The sequence below is a fragment of the Gorilla gorilla genome, chromosome 2, assembly GCF_029281585.2.
Source record: "Gorilla gorilla gorilla isolate KB3781 chromosome 2, NHGRI_mGorGor1-v2.1_pri, whole genome shotgun sequence".
NCBI classification, from domain to species: Eukaryota; Metazoa; Chordata; class Mammalia; order Primates; family Hominidae; genus Gorilla; species Gorilla gorilla.
In genome coordinates, this window is record NC_086017.1 from 162279236 (window position 1) to 162297054 (window position 17819).

At 39.1% G+C, this 17819-nt stretch overlaps 1 protein-coding gene across 7 annotated transcripts in view; it reads left to right on the top strand.

Annotated features, from left to right (window-relative positions):
• The window catches only part of MED12L (mediator complex subunit 12L), a 348784-nt gene that overhangs the window by 38736 nt on the left and 292229 nt on the right, over positions 1 to 17819 (top strand). For all 7 annotated transcript variants that reach the window (XM_055382979.2, XM_019023183.4, XM_055382977.2 and 4 more), the window contains exon 5: positions 3406 to 3565. In XM_055382979.2, the coding sequence (XP_055238954.2) occupies positions 3406 to 3565 (160 nt within the window). The remainder of the gene's footprint in view (positions 1 to 3405; positions 3566 to 17819) is intronic.

The window sequence follows — 17819 nt, forward strand, 5'->3', positions numbered from 1 at the left end:
AAATATACCTTGAATTATTCATTTCTTGGGCATTTCAAGAATCCTTCCCCTTCCCTCCTCAGCATATCATCTTCTTGAGATGGTGAAATCTCTTTTAGAATGAGGTAAAGCAATACATTCTCTGCATGTTCTTCATAATAGAAAGTTCAAATACTTCTTTAATTTTTGGTATTCATCTGTGCGATGGCTTAAGGTGGAAAGCCTGGGTTTACTTGCTAAGATCCTGAGTCATCTTTGAAATCTTATCTTGAGTTCATTATAGTTTCCTGTATAGATCATGTTTCAGGACCTGGTTTTCTGCTACTGTGAAGCTTCACAGCGCGCCAAGGCGTTTATCCACAGAGAGGCTTGTAAAGGACCTTTTAACTCAATCACAATTGTAGATAGATTTGGAAAAGGAGACTTCTGGCATCTAGGGATATTCTTCCAGGTCTTGAGCAGTTCATTAACTCTCACCTGTTCCCTTCAGGTGACTTTGATTACTGTGGTCTGTGAAATTTTCTTTTGCCTTTACCCTTGCTTAGCAAACAGAGGATGCAGTGATAACGTGCATCCAAGGAGAAAGGTGATAGGACACCCTTTTGTGGATTGAAAGCCAGCACATGCTAGGTGTCTTAATTTTCTCTGTACTTAGATGCAGCTGTAGCTTGATTTAGAACCAGACAACTGCCCTGTGATTGCCAAGTTTTAGCTATCATTTAAAATCAGATGGATTCTTTACTGAAAAACATGTAATGCAACAAGGTGAGGAAGTCAATACTTTAGTCAATATAAACATATTTTTCTTTTTGAGTTGGCCCAACTGTAGATTTGACAAAATTATTAATATGTGTCTGGTCGGTCTGCTTTCTTAATTGAGTAACTTCTTTCACATATGTTCTTCTTAATTCCGAAGTCTTGATCTGCATCAGCCAGTTCTCATGGGGTTCTGCTAGTACGGAGACAGTGAGGTAGAGGTTTGCATTGTGCTGTTAATGTAAGATCTGTGCTGAGTTTTGTTTGCTGTCTCATCTAAACATTTCACAAATTCAGATGTTTTATTTTTCCCCCTCTGCCAATTGTAGTTCAAAGGAAATCCTTTAGGCATCTGTGAAAGATAACTACTAGTGGTGACTCTGTTGGAGATGCTAACTTGCACTTGTTTATGTTTTAGGCCTTGACCTATATAACCTTTTGGCATGTCTGAATGAGAGACAGTCTCACCTTGACAATGAAAATTTAACTCACTGACACCACACTGTACATTCTAGTGAAAAGCAGCAACTCGGGTCTTGAACTGAATATTGAACTCTGTGCTTTTCTTGTCCCTGACTTAAATGATGGCCAGTAAACCGAGAGCCTTGTGCTCCATGAGAGATGTGCCTTGTAAGCCTAATTTTCAGGAAATGTTCCTGTTAAATTGTATCTTTTTTTGTCTAAAAGAGATAAAATTTAGTATCTGTCTGCAGAGGGGAAGCCTTCTAGCATTGGCCTATATGACTTTTATCTCCTGTTTAGTTGTGTTGGGTGCAGTGTAATCGCCTCTGTCATGGGGTCTGTGTTCTGAAGTCAGCACCGAAGGCAGGAACTGTACATGACCTAAAGTCTCTTCAATTGCCCATAAAATATGTATGTGGATATACTGCATCCTCTTTTTTTTTTTTTTTTTGAGACATGATCTTGCTGTATTGCCCAGACTGGAGTGCAGTGGCATGATCTTGGCTCACTGCAACCTCCACCTCCCAGGCTCAAGCAATTCTCCCACCTCAGCCTCCTCAGTAGCTAGGGCCACAGGTGTGTGCCACCACACTCACCTGATTTTTATATTTTTAGTAATGTTTTGCCATGCTGCCCAGGCTGGTCTCAAACTCCTAGGCTCAAGTGATCCACCTGCCTCTGCTTCCCAAAGTGCTGGTATTAATAGTCCTGAGCTGCCGTGCAGGGCCTATATGCTGCATCTTACTGTGCAACCCAGGCAGCTTTTCCTTCAGCATTGAAAAGCTTTACGGTTCTTTGGCAAGACCAGGTGAAATAGTTTGCTTGTTTTTAAGGGCCACATACTAAAAGAATGAGCTCTTAAAAAGAATTATTCTAGGATCACACTTTGTACCAAGTGTGTGAATGGTCAAATTTGTGACATGTCAGTGCACAGATATCCACTGTTTGAGTGAGGATTTGGTTAAGAGAAAAGTGCCATGCTATATGAATCAGTTAGCTGGTTTGAAGCCTTGATTTTCACAAAATCAAGTAAGGGTTTGGGACAGAGAGACCAGAGCTCTTGGTATTTATAGTAGTGATGTTCAGGATCCTCTAAGAAAGGGTCACATCCATGGCCTGAAAGCACTTTGGTTGGCGTGGAGAAATCCTTGGAACTGACAACACAATAATCATTGTAATTTTGATTCATGTAATTGTTTTGCTTTATCCTTATAACTACCCTGTGAGGTGGACAGGGTTGATGTTAATAACACAGCTCATAAATGAGGATCCCAGGAATGAAGGGCTTAGCCAAACAGGTTTCATTCAGGAGTGGAGTACAGAGGGGGTCATGGCTGGCGTGGGGCATGTCCTTGGCCCTCAGTCTCATTGCTGTCATCCTGCTGCATCGTGGCTAGTATAGTCTTTGTTCACTGTTTTTCTTCCTTTATATTCATAAACTTGAATAGATGATATAGATGAATGGGCTATTCTTAGGATATTTATGAGGGATACTAGAAGAATGAATTAACTCTTTCAAACCATTCAGTGTACATTGGGATACTAATTTGCTAAATAGTACCTTTGTGGTCTGGAAGACATAATTAACTGCCTCAAGTGCCTAATTTCAACCAGTAAATTAATTACCTAGCTATTTCTGGCTCAGTGTTTATTAGGCAGATTCACTGATCCATCATTGTAGCCTCTCTTTTACATTTTGTACTAATGTCACTTTTAGAAGCTTTCTGGAAATTGTTACTCTTATGAAATTTTAATCAGAAAGCTTTGTACACACACAAAAAAAGGTCCTGGATAAAATATAGAGTAGGGACAATTTTCACTTGGTCTATCCCTTCCAATTTTGAGATAAATTCTTTGGAGGACTGTCATGAAATTATTTTTCCTTGCTCTGTTGATAAGATGAGTAGCTCTCAGCATCTGAGAATTTGAAAATCATTTATTTAAAAAAAATGGAAAGCACAACTAATGAAACTTTTATATAGTGCGCACACCTAGTTTTGATTATTTTTTTCTTAATGAAAATTGGCTTAAAATGTTCCTTTAAAAAAACAAAAACTACATGCACTATTTGAAAATCCATCAAGTATACTTTCTTAGGGTCAGCAGGTAACTTACAGACTCTTTATTTTGCTTCCCCTTTATTTAGGTTTATCTAGTGATGAACACAGTATGTGATTATTATAAATATACTATGTTGTTTCTTTTTAGGTTCCTATCCTTAGTAAAAAAGAGGATGTTTTTGCATATTTAGCTAAATATTCTGTGCCAATGGTTCGAGCAACGTGGCTGATCAAGATGACTTGTGCCTATTATTCTGCTATATCTGAAGCTAAAATTAAGAAACGTCAGGCTCCTGATCCGAATTTGGGTAAGTGAGAGAATACAATACACCTTACATTTCATTATTGATTTTGCAAGTAATTGTTGCCTGCACCCTCTGGATATAGCCCAGCATGGTGAGTGTTGAGAAGGTCCGTGGTGAGACTGATTTGCTTGGGTATGGATTGGGCAGCTGTTCCTAGTTCACTCAGTCTCAGAATCCTGACTCCATTAGCAAGGGCTGTTGATCTTACTGCCAAAATATATCCTGAATCTGAACACTTTTGACCACCACAGCTGTTGAAATGCTGGTTCAAGCCACCGACATCTCTTAACTGGATGGAGTCACAGCCTTCTAGCAGCTTTCTCTGCTGTTACTTTTGCTCCTTACATTGTATTCTCTGCATAACTACTGTACTAATCTCCAAACCTAAATGGTATATGTGTTTCTATTTATAAATTTGCAGCAATTTTTTATTACAGTGGGAATACAGATCCAGATTCTTTACTGTGGCCAGTGAAGTCATCGCTGATCTGCCCCCACCCCCGGCTCCCCCACTTCCTGTGATGTTCCAGCCACAGTGCCTTCCTTCTATCTCCCTAATATGCTGAGCAGAGCTCCTTCCCTTTTCAGAGCTTCTGTGTTTCTTGTTTGTTGTACTTGGTTGGTCTTCTCTGGAATATTTGCATGCTTCTGTCTCTTCACTGCAGCTTTGGCTTAAATGTCATTTCTGCAGGAGGCTTTCTCTGGCCGCCTACCTAAATTGCATTCCCTCTCTTTCTCTCCTCTCCCTCTACTTCTGGTTATGTTCTCACATGTTATTATTTTATTCAATGTCCATCTCAATATCTGAAATTATGTTTAAAATATTTGTATCTGTCACTCTGTGCCCCACCTCACATACACTAAAATGTAAGGCCCATAAGGGCAGGAATGTTGGTCTTATTCTCACCAAGTCCCCAGTGTCCAGAATTATGCTGGCCATGGTCAGTATTTTGAGTCAGAGTCCCCGCTATGTTGGTTTCTAGACCGTGACTTCTTGAGGTGGTGCTAAAGCATGCTTTGTAGAAGATGTGATGCTAAACCAGAAATGTACATAAAGAGTTATATATAAATATGACCATTTAGAGATTGGGTTTATAAATAATTCCTTATGAAATGAAAACAGCTTATGGTTTTGTAAGGGAGAGTCCAATCACAAATCTCTGAGGAGGAGGGACAGAAAGTACAGACGTCTTCAGATGCCAGGTGGTACCCTGGATAAATGAGTTGGGGTATAAAGTGGTGGGGAGTGGTGTGATTGGAGCACACTCTAAAAGCATGAACACTTAAAATTAAAAACAAAAACATGGTCTGAATTCTGTGGCTGCCATCTTTGAGTTCAGCATCATCCTATACGTGTTAAAAGAAATAAGCAAAAAGAAACTATTTTAGAGAAGATATGCCCAGGAAAAAATCCTGGAAGGTGGTAATCCACAAGTTAACAGTGATGGCCTCTTAGTGTTGTTTTCACGGTGGTCTTCTATTATCTTTATATTTCTCTGAGTTTATTCCCCCCATCAGCATTTTATTTTATTTGAGGGAATACAAAAGAAGTGCCCTTTTTTATTGCTAAAGTAATACATTTTCATTACAAAATTTTCAAATAGTGCCGAAGTAGATACAACATGATGTTCAAGTTTCTCTTCTCCCTTCTCCTCTGTTATCCTTTTTAAAGTTTCATTCATTCAGCAAAATTCAGCCTTCACACACACATACTTCTTCATATATCTACATTTGTGTGTGTGTGTGTGTGTGTGTGTGTGTGTATCTCCACTGGATTAACTTATTTATTTATTTATTTTTAGAGGTGGGGGGTCTCAGTCACCCATGTTGGAGTGCAGTGGCATGATCATAACTCACTGCTTCCTCAAACTCCTGGGCTGAAGTGATCTTCCTGCCTCAGCCTCTCAAGTTGTTGGGACTATAGGCGTGTGTCACCATGCCTGGCTAATTCTTTAATGTTTTGTAGAGACAGGGTCTCACTGTGTTGCCCAGGCTTTTTTGGAATGCCTGGGCTCAAGTGATCCTCTCACCTGCACCACCCAGAGTACTGGGATTACAGGGTGAGCCACTGCCCAACCAGTCTCCATTGGATTTATTAATACTTCTCCCCAGGACCTGGATATCCAATTGCTTACTAGCCACCTTCACTTTGATGACATCTGAAGTGTCTGAATCGGCATCTGAAACATAATGTATTTCAAATCAAGGTCTTGATTTCTTGCCATCCCTTAACTGTTTCTTCCTGACATTTCTTCTTAGTAAATGTTATGTGTAGTTATTGGGTGGGTAAGGGTAAGAGCCAAATTGTCATTCCTGGTATTTATCTTTCTCTCAAAATCCTACATTCAGTCCGTCAACAATCTTGTCATCTTTACTTTCAAAATAAAACCAGAATCTGAAAACTTGGTCTTCTGTGTCCCTGCTGTTACTCTGGCCAAACCACCACCACCTTTGCCTGTCTATGGCAGGGTTTTAGCAAATCTTCTTGTTTTTGTTTTTGTTCCTCTAATGTCAGCTTTCCACTTTGTAGCCAGAATGATCCTGTTAGGGCAGAAATTACACCACCCTTATGCCCAGAATTCTTGCATGGCCCCTTGTCCCACTCAGATTGTGTAACTCAGCGACGCCAGCGACCTGCCTGCACATTCCAAACTCAGAGCTCTGCTGACCTGTGGGCGCGGCTCTTCCTTCACCTGTGGGTGCACATGGGCCTGCTCCCTTGCTCCACTGTGGTCTCTGCCCAGACGCGCTTCCTAAGAAAAGCCTTCTCCAACCACTGCTGCCAAAATATCTCCCTGTTACTGTCTTCTTATTCTGCTTTATTTTTCTTCATTGTTCTTAACACCATCTGATGTTATATTTTTTATTAATTTTTGATCATCTGTCTACATCCACTCCCAAGTACAACACAGGCTCCATGAAGAACTTCGCTAGATTTGTTCAGTGCTGAGTCTCTGAAGACAGTACTTGGCATACACAAGGTGGTCAGTAATTTTTAAAATAAATAAATGAATAATTAGGCCTGAAACATTTATGTTTGTGTGTGTGTGTGTGTGTGATGTGATTACATATTTCTGCATCTGTGTATGTATGTATTTAAAAAAATTTCTCCCAATTTGATAATACTTGAAACTTTCATTATCACCAGCTATATCGGAGAGACTACTCCATTCCTTATGTTCTCTTCATATATACTTTTTTGGTAACATGTTCTTGTCAGTGTTTTTCCTGATGTTCAATTTAATCTGACTTCGACTGCTACAAAAATGCAAAAAGGAAGTGCAGGAATGATTTTTTACAACTGAAACTTAAAACGATTTTAGAGCAAATAAGAGTTCAAGCCAGGCATGGTGGCTCATGCCTATAATCCCACCACTTTGGGAGAACAGGGCAGGAAGATCGCTTGAGCCCAGAAGTTTAAGACCAATCTAGGCAACATAGTGAGACTTTGTCTCTCCAACCCTCCCCACCAAAAAAATTAGTAAGGTGTGGTGGTGCACACCTGTATTCCCAGCTACTCAGGAGGCTGAGGTGAGGGGATAGCTTGAGTCCGGGAAGTTGAGGCTGCAGTGAGCTGGGATTGAGCCACTGCACTCCAGCCTGGGCAACAGAGAGAGACCCTCTCCCTCAAAAAACAAACAAACAAACAAAAACAAAAAACAGTTTGATAGATCTTGATAATTTGGAAAGATTATGTAATTTTTGGGAAATCCCAGATATGAGTGTTTCACCAGGACCACATGATTTCCCCTACTAAATGGAGGGAAGTATAGCTCCAGTTTCTACTTAAGAACGTTATGGACTTGTTGGATTCATTAGTTTTACCATTAATTTCCTTATCACTATGGCTGGTTGAACTTTGGAGGGTTGTTTTTCTCCCCACCAAAAAGTTACAACTTTTATTTTTTGCATACCCATAATGGATGGATTACTAGGTTTAGTCACTAGCTGTATTTTTTCTTCCTCTGTAAGCTAGATAACATACAATTTTGTTTTTTGATCCAGTTGATTTACAGTATATTGCAGTTCATGGGTTTTTATGATTATTAATGTATATTTAAAATTGTGAATATTAACTCCATGAAGATCAAGTGCCTATAATAATGTTTCTTATGTTAGAGTATCCAGGCTTTGAACTAAGACAGGCCAAAGGCTAAAAAGAGAAATATTTTTAAAATGTATGAATTTCAGGAGTTTACCCCTAAGTTCCCAGGTCTAGCATCTCAGAGGGAGCTTTGGGCTTTACTTTTATCAGTGCTGCCACTAAGAGACGAGGTGATTTAATGCAAAGTCCTTAGCTTCTCCAGACATCGGTCTTTTCAACCTTGATTCAATCCAGTGTCCGTGTTGCCTTTGTCATGTTTTTTTAGTTGTCTTTAATCTAGAACAGTTCCTTAGCCATTTTCTTTTGACCTTGATATTTTTGAAGGAGGCACACCAGTTATTTTGTAGACTGTCCATTGATTTTTCCTTTCTCCAGTTTCTCATTAATAGATTTAAGTTACATACCTTTGCTTGGAGTAGCCTGGAGGTGATGCTGTGAATGTATCAGTATATCATATCCCAATACTGATGGTGGTAACTTTGATGATTTGGGTAAGGTGGTGTCTATCGGATTTTTCTCCTTCAAAGTTACTATTCTACCCTTTGTAATTAGTAATTTACCTGTGTAAATATACAGTTCCTTTCTCTATATTCTTATATGTATTTTAATTGAAAATGAAGGATTCTGTTTATACTATATGAAAAGAGCATGTTTTTCAAATATCTAATCTTGTTTTACTATCACTTTGTTACACCTGATACCTCTGACTTTCTCCTTTGTCGTCAGCAGCTTTTTCAACTTTTAAAAGCAAATTATACAGTATATTTGAAAGCATTTGGCTGTGTAGACATAGCCATAATGTAATGTAGCAAGTTTCACACTCCTAGCAAGGGATACAGCCAAGGGAGTACACACATATATATGTGTTGAATTGGATTAAATCACATACACTTCAGAAGATTAACTTCTAGTAATAGGTTCTGTGTTCTGGCATTGATAGCAAAAAGAATCATTCAGCACGTTTGGGAAAAGATTGACTATCAAGTGTCACCCTTTTCTGGCATTGGTTTTATGACTTCTGTTGTCTTGATGATTGTTCTTAGGATTTGTAAAGTGTTTTCGGTAGAAATGACTTTTATTCCTTTGTAATAGAAACGTGTTTTATTTTCAGTTCCTACCTTCAGCATTGGAGGAGAGCTATAAAGCACTGCTGTTTGATTTTATTGAAGGGAACTTTTCCCAAAGTTAAGTGGGCTCACAGCAACAAGGAGCAACACAGAGATCCTTACTGTCGTTATGCAGAGAGTTACAGATCTCAAATGTAGATTAAATGGGTTGCTGCCCTGGGGAGCTTGCAGTCAGCAAAGACGTACCCAGTACACTGTATACACAAAAGTGAGAGGAGTGAGAAGCGCCTTGGGTTTCTGAGTGAGGTCTCATGTGTAACTTTGAAGTGGGTAATGAAATATTTGACTTGGACAAATCTGAATATCAGGACAGAGATTTTAAATAGAGGGGAATTAGGGAAGCCTGAAAGAAGAGTTTGTAATTCTTAGTCCTTGTGAGACCTGAAAAAAAAAAAAAGGTTTAGGTGGACACGATGTTTAGAAAATGTCATGAAATAGTTGATGTTGCTACTTGAGGGAGAGTACGCCAGAAATAGTGCATGTTCGGTTTCAGATATTTTTAGAGTTGAATTAAGTTTCATTTTTAAGAGAACAAGATTGTTCAGCTGCCTTAAATATTTTGAGCTCACCAGAGAAAATTATTTAAAACAGGCTAGCTAATACTTAAAAATGAAAAAGTAAAACTTACATTGAGTTATGCAATTGAAGTCTTTGAACAGATTAGGAAATATGACTTTATAGTAAATAACGGAATTTTGTACATTTATTTATAGGAATTTTCCCCATGAGGAGTCCTATTGTTGCTGAATCAACTAATAATAACTACAGCATTTATTGCTGTTATTGCTGTCACTGTTAACAGCATTTCTTGAGCACTTATGGAATCCCCGGTATTGTGATAAGCAGGGATACGGTGCTAACTGCATTTCAAGGTTGAATCAGCTCCCGATGTGTGCTGGGTAATGATCTAGGTTGTTTGGAGAAGCTTGTCAGCCGTGGGAATGCCCCATCCCTTGCTGTTGTGGGGTTGTTTTTTTTTTTTTTTTTTTTGGCCTGTTCGAAAATGGTCAGTCCCTTACCAGGTCTATTGGCTCTCTGCCACGGTTCTTCAGTTGTGCAGTGATACAGTGTTCCCCATTTCATTAGTAAATGTTTGCTGGGTTCTATGTATATTTTGTCCGTTTTATGACTTATTATTCAGATAGCCTGTGAAAGAGATATGTTATTCTCATTTCGTGGATGAGGATGGTGATGTGCAGGTGGTGCACAGAACCTCTCAGCATAAGTGTCCAAACTTGGCTCCAGAGCCTGTGCTGGACACCGCTGGTCAGTGAGGACAAGAGTGTGACAGTGTAATCACTGCCCTCTAGGTATTTGCAGTATGAGTAGGGGACATGCATCCAAACAATCAAATATTAGAGAAGGAAGACTTCATAGTGACAGGAAGAAAATACAGAGGAAGTCTTAAGGAATAAGCCACTGAGGGAACTTGGGACATCCAGGAGATTCACAGAGGAAGCGACTTAGGTGTATACTTTTGCAAGAAGAGACGTTTCCTAGGAGGACACAGCTGGAGTGGGCTGTTGTTCAGGGAAGGGCATTTCTGAGAGAAGGATGATGTCTGCAGAGAAATAGGTTATCAAATAGTTTGACTTGTTGCACCTCCAGGATTTAACTTCAGCTTGAGCATCAGTTACCAGTGGGGAGGTGCTGAAAGCCTGTGTGAAGGTTTGTTTGCCAGAGTGAGATATGTGAGTTCCCTCTGGTGCATGATGAAAAGCCATGGAAGGGTTTATTATTACTATTATTGTTATGACTCTTTCCCTCAGTTTCTTGTCTGTAAAAAATAAGGATAATTGACAGTACTTATTTATTTATTTATTTTTATTTGAGATGGAGTCTCCTCTGTCGCTCAGGCTGGAGTGCATTGGTGTGATCTCGGCTCACGCCAACCTCCGCTCTCATGTTCAAGCAATTCTCCCGCCTCAGCCTCCCAAGTAGCTGGGATTACAGGCACCTGCCATCGTGCTCCTCTAATTTTTGTAGAGATGAGGTTTCACCATGTTGGCCAGGCTGGTCTTGAACTCCTGACCTCAGGTGATCTGCCCACCTTGGTCTCCCAAAGGGCTGGGATTACAGGCGTGAGCTACCACACCTGGCCTGATAGTACTTTTTAAGAATGAAATGAATCAATACCTTTAAAGTGTTTAGAACAGTGACTGGCATACAGTAAATGTAGACCATTGATAATATGCGACAACTGCTACTTAGAACTGCTGTTACCAGCCAGTATTTATTGATTATCCTGTGTTACTCCGTTGGGAACTTTGCAGACTTTATCTGTAACCTTGCAATGTAGGTTTCATTATTCCATTTTGTGTATGAGGGACCTGAGTCTCAGAGAAGTTAAGTAACTTGCTGGCCTAGATGGAGTTGGATCCCTGCCCAGGCACCTGCCACTAGAGTGCCTGCTCCTCACTCCTCGCTGTGAGGTGATAGCTGCTGGTGGCCTGTGTGTGGTGTGGGTCTGGGCCACTGGAGGCAACAAGCATCTCTAGGTGGAAAGATGCTGGCAGGAAGCAGGCTGCGGGACTGGTGGCTCTGAGCAGCATCTGAGGAGTCAGAACTCTTGTTCTCATGGGTGCTATGGGGAACAGGAGGAGCAAAGCAAAGTCCAGGGTGCCATGGAAACTAGAGAAAGAAATATGAAACTGCTTGCAAGATGAGCAGCCTTAATTCTGCCTAGGAATTTTTGGGTATTCAATATGGTGAAAAGTGACAAGACATATCATGCACATGAGGTCTTTTTTGGGGGAACAGATAGATTCAAAGAAGCTTAAAATGCTTCATGGTTAAACTGCCTGGGGCACTGCTCTGTTTACCCCTAGTCATTTCCTCTGTGCCACCTGAGGTTTTGTGGGGATTTGACTCAGATGAGAGACTTTTCTTGGTTGACTATACTCTTGTAACCACTATCCTTATCGCTCCCAAAATACAAAGAATAAACAGCCACCCTTCTTTCACAGTGGGTAATTAATTTGTGACATATTCACTGAGCCATTTGGACTGCAAAAATAAGTCCTGCTAAACTCATAATTGACAGTCTGGTTTCTTATCTAAGCCTACCAGCTTACTTGCAGTTTGGGTCTGTGAAGACATTGCATACTAACTTTTTTGATTCCAGGGACAAGCGTTTAGTTTTGTCAAGATTGCCTCCACATTTTCACAGTGTTCCTTCTATCTCATTTGTCATAAAGGCGGTATCTGCCTTGTTTATGCTGAAAGTAATCCTGAAGATTGGACAGAAGTGCTTGTATAAGCTTAGTTTAAATTCACACTTTGCTTAGGCATGAAAAATAGGTTTTAACCGGTGAGGTAACTCTGGCTATCTGGTAAAAACCATTCTCCAATAGAAGGAATGGGGCTATTGGGGGTCAGACTTTGGTACCTGTAGCTATTCCATTCCTCAATAATCTTTTACCTAAAAGTTTTAACATCTGTTGATGAACTGAGCCTGGAATAGTTATTTCTTTGGGAATGGCAAGATGTAGGCATTCTTCTGTAAATGAGGGCTTTCTCTCATGTGATAAATTACAGTTCTTTCTAAAAAAGGCAGAATAAATGCTAAATTCTTTTCCTTTGATTTCAATTTTTGGAGTAGAAATTGTTGCATCTCCACAGTGGTGAAAAATGTTTCTCTATTTTTTTTATTTATTAAAAAAGTTTAGGCTGTGTGCAGTGGCTCACACCTGTAATTCCAGCTCTTTGGGAGGCTAAGGTGGGTGGATCACGAGGTCAGGAGATCAAGACCATCCTGGCCAACATGGTGAAACCCCATCTCTACTAAAAATACAAAAATTAACTGGGCATGGTGGCATGTGTCTGTAATCCCAGCTACTCAGGAGGCTGAGGCAGGAGAATCGCTTGAACCTGGGAGGCGGAGGTTGCAGTGAGCTGAGATCGCACCACTGCACTCCAGCCTGGTAACAGAGTTAGACTCTGTCTCAAAAAAAAAAAAAAAAAAAAAAGAACGAAAAAAAGTTTATTTTTGATCATTGTTATGGGCTCATGAACTTTTATTTATTCTGTATTTTACAACCAAGTACACTTCTGTTAAATTTCATGTTAAAATTGTCCCAAAATTGGCCAGAGACCCTTCTAGCTCCTTGTAAACTTTTGACATGACACCATTTGTCATGGGACATCTCCTTGCTTTCTGGCACAGAAAGATGTCCCAGGCGCTTGTAATTTTCCTGCCTCAGATCTGCAAAGAGCCTTTTGTCTAAGGAACTCTGCTTCTTTCCAGTGGGGAATGGTATTTAGAAAGCAAGATCTGGGTGCTAAAGGTGCTCATTGCTACTGGGATGTTGTGTCTAGGCCCCATCAGTGGGTAAATGGATGGAGACACACATATCTGCATGTGTGTGCATGTATGTGGGGGTTTTCCTATTTCCAGTTTATCTTTAGCATTTCCTATTTAACAAGAAAGAGTTTTTAGTAATTTCTTCAATTTTATGTTTATTTCATTTCTGTTACATGAACAATCAAATGATTTCTAGTAAATGAACATGGTTACTTACCTGCTTCATCTTGCTACAAACATATTGGCTTGAGAATTATAATCTGATACATTAAAAGTATGTGAAATTTATTTTTTTTAAGCTTTAGACTGTGTTTCACTTAAAATGATTCTCTCTGCAGTAAGGTACACTGTTTCAGTTTGTTTTCCATTTTAGGGTTTGATTTTTTCCCCTTATGAACTAATTTTATATTTTGAATATGTAATACCTTGACATATTCAAGAGTCAAAACTATATAAAGATGTGCAGAAGTTTTGCTTCTATCTCCATCTTTTCACACAATTCCCTTTACCCCATCTTCAGATGTAACCATTTCTTACTAGTTTTTAATCTTCCAGTTTTTATTTTTGCAAAAAAATATGCAAATACTTATATCTTCTTATTTCTTCTTTCTCCTTACATAGTAATTAGCATACTATATATACTGTTGGATACCTTGCCTTTTTTTTTTAACTTAACAATATCCTAGTGATTACTTGATGTTCTCTGTTCCTTTTTGTGGCCTCTTAGTCCTTCATTGTGTGGATGTACCACAGTTTGGCCAGTCCCTTGTTTTTATTTCAAAAATGTTAAAAAACTTTTTAGATTTACAGAGAAATTGAGAAGATAGTACAGAGTTCCCATGCATTCTCCTCACCCTTGCAAACAGTTTCTCCCATTATTAACATTTTGCATTAATAATGATACATTTATTATAATTAATGAACCAATATTGATTATTATAAAAGTCAGTCCATACTTGATTTGGATTTCCTTAGTTTTAACCTAATGACCCTTTTCCATTTCAGGGTCTTATTCAGGATATTATATTACATTTAGTTCTCATATCTCCCTAGGCTTCTCTTGGCTGTGACATTTTCTCAGTTTCAGTGATGTTTGACAGTTTTGAGGAGTACTAGTCAGGTATATTGTAGGGTTATCTTCTGTTGGAATTTGTCTGATATTTTTCTTATGGTTAGACCAGGGTTACAGAAGTCAAATGTCATTCTCATCATGTTACATCAAGGGTACATGCTATCACCATGACTTATGACTATTGATGTTAACCTTGATCACCTGGCTGAGGTAGCACTTACCAGGTTTTACAGTGTAAAGTTATTTCCCTCCCATCCCTTTCCACACTTTACTCTTTGGAAGGAAGTAATATGGACAGTCCACACTTAAGAACTGGGGAGTTAACCATCCCCCTCCTTGAGGGCAGAGTATCTACTTAAAGTATTTAAAATTCTTCTGCATGGGTGATTTGTCTCTTATCTACCTACCTACCTACTTACTATTCATTCATTCATTAATGTATGTATGTATACAAGCATTTCTATCAGTATTGATTCATAGATGTTTACTTCATCTTTTGGTTTATAATACTCTATTTTGTTCCACCTTTGTCCATTGAGAGCTCTTTCAGCTGTGTCCTGTGTCCATTTGACATACCCATCTTAGTTTGCTTTTGTTTTTGTTTTTCTAAGTACTTTCTTCTTCTCTGGCACTAGAAGGTGCATTCCATGTTCATTGTGTATATTTTCTGCTCCAATCCTATAATGAGCCATTTCTCCAAGGAGCCCTGGTTCTCTTTAAAGGAGAGTGGTATTAGAAACCAAGAGTTGAGCACAAAGAGTGCTTATTGCTACTTGGGGTGTCACTGCTTCTAGGCCCTCTCAGTTGACAGATTAAGGAGATGCATGTGTGTGGACTAACTCATGTATGTACATATATTTATATATATTTTTATATGTGATTGTGTTATCTCTTGAGCTAAACATGAATTCTTATTGATGCCTGGTAAGTGTATTTTTCCATTTTGTTAGATTCTGCCAAGTTTTCCTTCATAGTATTAACATGGACTAGACCTACTCAAGTTGTGAGAGGAGAATATTGGCGGGACAGGCATAGGAGAAATATGTAAGCAAGGTCTTGATGGGAGGTGAAAGGGAGCTGAATGTTCATCATCTTCCATGTAGGAAGCCAGTGGGTAATGCTTACAATCAGGAAGTAGGACTGTAAGCATGTTATTTAGAGGTAGAGGTAAATACAACAGATGAAAGAGTTGAAAGTAATTTGCTTTTGGAGAATAATTGAGGAGTTTATGGACAATAGGCTGTTGTGTTCACAATAAATCATATAGAACTATTGGACTCTTTAAGACATGCACAAGATGAGCTTTCATATAAACAAAAGTTAGCTAAGCCTAATCACAGTCCCAAATTATTACTGCCTATTTTTTGTTGTCATTGGTACTTTTCCTGGAAGATATCTTGCTGTAAGAATGTTTTATGAAAAAGATTTGGAGGAATGCCATCTTACCCAGTAGCATTACAATTTAGTTATTCTTAGATAAATTACAAGAGCTTACTTTTCTCTAAGCTAACTACTTGCTTCTTGGGACCTTAACTTAAATGAAGTAGATGTTCTTTGTAAAAATTGGAAGACCTCTAATATTTTTCCAGGTATGTAGCTTTTTAGTTAATTGAATATGCAAGTTTTCCCTATTTACAGACCCTCTATTAACGTAAAATAACATAAAATTTACCATTGTAACCAACAATAAGTGTATGGTACAGCAGTATTAACTCAATGCACATTGTTGTACAACTGATTTGTAGAACTTTTTTCTCTTGCAAAACTGAAACTGCCCATTGAACAACTCCCCTTTCTCCCCCTCCTCCAGTCTCTGGCTACTGCCATCATACTTTGCTGATTTACAGAAACTTTAAAAAGTTCTAATCAAGTTTAATATGCTGCACTGTAACTCTGTGTGCCCGATTCTTGCCCTGTGGAAACATATTTCAGCTTTTCCAAAGTAAAAATATTATACCCTCTTCCAAGTTAGAATGCTGGTGTGTGGTTGTGGTGGTTGTATATTTATGTTTAATTAATTTTTTGGTGAAATCAAAGAAAATGTCTGCCCATGATAGTTTTTGAATTTATTTATTTATTTATTTATTTTTTGAGACGGAGTCTTGTTCTGTCGCCCAGGTTGGAGTGCAATGGCCTGGTCTTGGCTCATTGCAACCTCTGCCTCCTGGGTTCAAGTCATTCTCCTGCCTCAGCCTCCCGAGTAGCTGGGATTACAGGCATGTGCCTCCACACACAGATAATTTTTTTTGTTTGTTCGTTTGTTTGTTTTTTGAGACGGAGTCTCGCTCTGTTGCCCAGGCTGGAGTGCAGTGGCATGATCTCGGCTCACTGCAAACTCCGCATCCCAGGTTCACGCCATTCTCCTGCCTCAGCCTCCCGAGTAGCTAGGACTACAGGCACCCGCCACGACGCCCAGCTAAGTTTTTGTATTTTCAGTAGAGATGGGGTTTCACCGCGTTAGCCATGATGGTCTCGATCTCCTGACCTTGTGATCCACCTGCCTTGGCCTCCCACAATGCTGGGATTACAGGCGTGAGCCACTGCGCCTGGCGTTTTTTTTTTTTTTTTTTTTTTAGTAGGGACGGGGTTTCACTGTCTTGGCCAGGCTGGTCTCGAAATCCTGACCTCGTGATCCACCTGCCTTGACCTCCAAAAGTGCTGGGATTACAGGCATGAGTCACTGGGCCTGGCCAGTTTTTGAATTTCTTAGAGAAATGCATTGAAAGAAATTACTGTATTTCACTTGAATAAGGAGTGATTTAGTTTAAAAAAGGTTTATCAAGAGTCTATGCATTGGGGTAGATGCTGTGAAGATTTTTAACCAAATGGGGGCTGTGCTGTTTGTCTGTAAGGGGGTACCATCTTTTTGTGTTTACAAGATACACACCTAAAACGGAGCATAATACATTAGTATCTAATTACCTGTAATCATATAGGAAATAATGGATCGACTGGAAAAATTAGGGAAAGTTTTCTGTAGTAGTAAAATATGAGCTATGCCTTAAAGAAATCTAGCCTTTAAGTAAGAATTTGGATTTTTACTCTTTTTTGGATCTTAAGTAGTTCTTGGTTCTTCAGTTATCTTCCATCTTCCTCTTTGGCAACTTATGAGCAAATGAATTAAGTTTGTAGTTCTGTTCCAGATAGTATATTCGCTGCAGTCTTTACTACTGTCATTTCTTCTGGTCTTGTCATTTTGGGTGAATGGTCTAGTCCCACATTTTCTGTTAAGAATCCGTTGCTACTCAACGGTTTTTTCTAGTCAGTCCTAGTAAATGTTCACTCCCACTTGAATTAATCAGTCATCTTCTATGATAAAATGTTAATAAGAACCTTGATTTAATTGGTAAATCATGGTTCCCTACCCTCTTTATGGCTATTGGTATATACATGCATACTTGGAAGATAGTATACTACAAAATAAGCTTGTTCAAAGTTTTGGCAGTTTACAGGCTGGTTTCGTAGCTTCTCATTTGGGGTAGTTTTCTTGAAAATTCTCTGAGGTAGCTGAGTGCCTCCATTTCACAAATGAGGGGAGAAAGTTCGTGGAAAGTGGAAGAATGGGAAATTCCATCCTAGACTTCTGTTTCTGGGTCCTGTTTGATTTACAGAATTTGCATGCTGCTCACATCAAATGAAGATCAACTGTG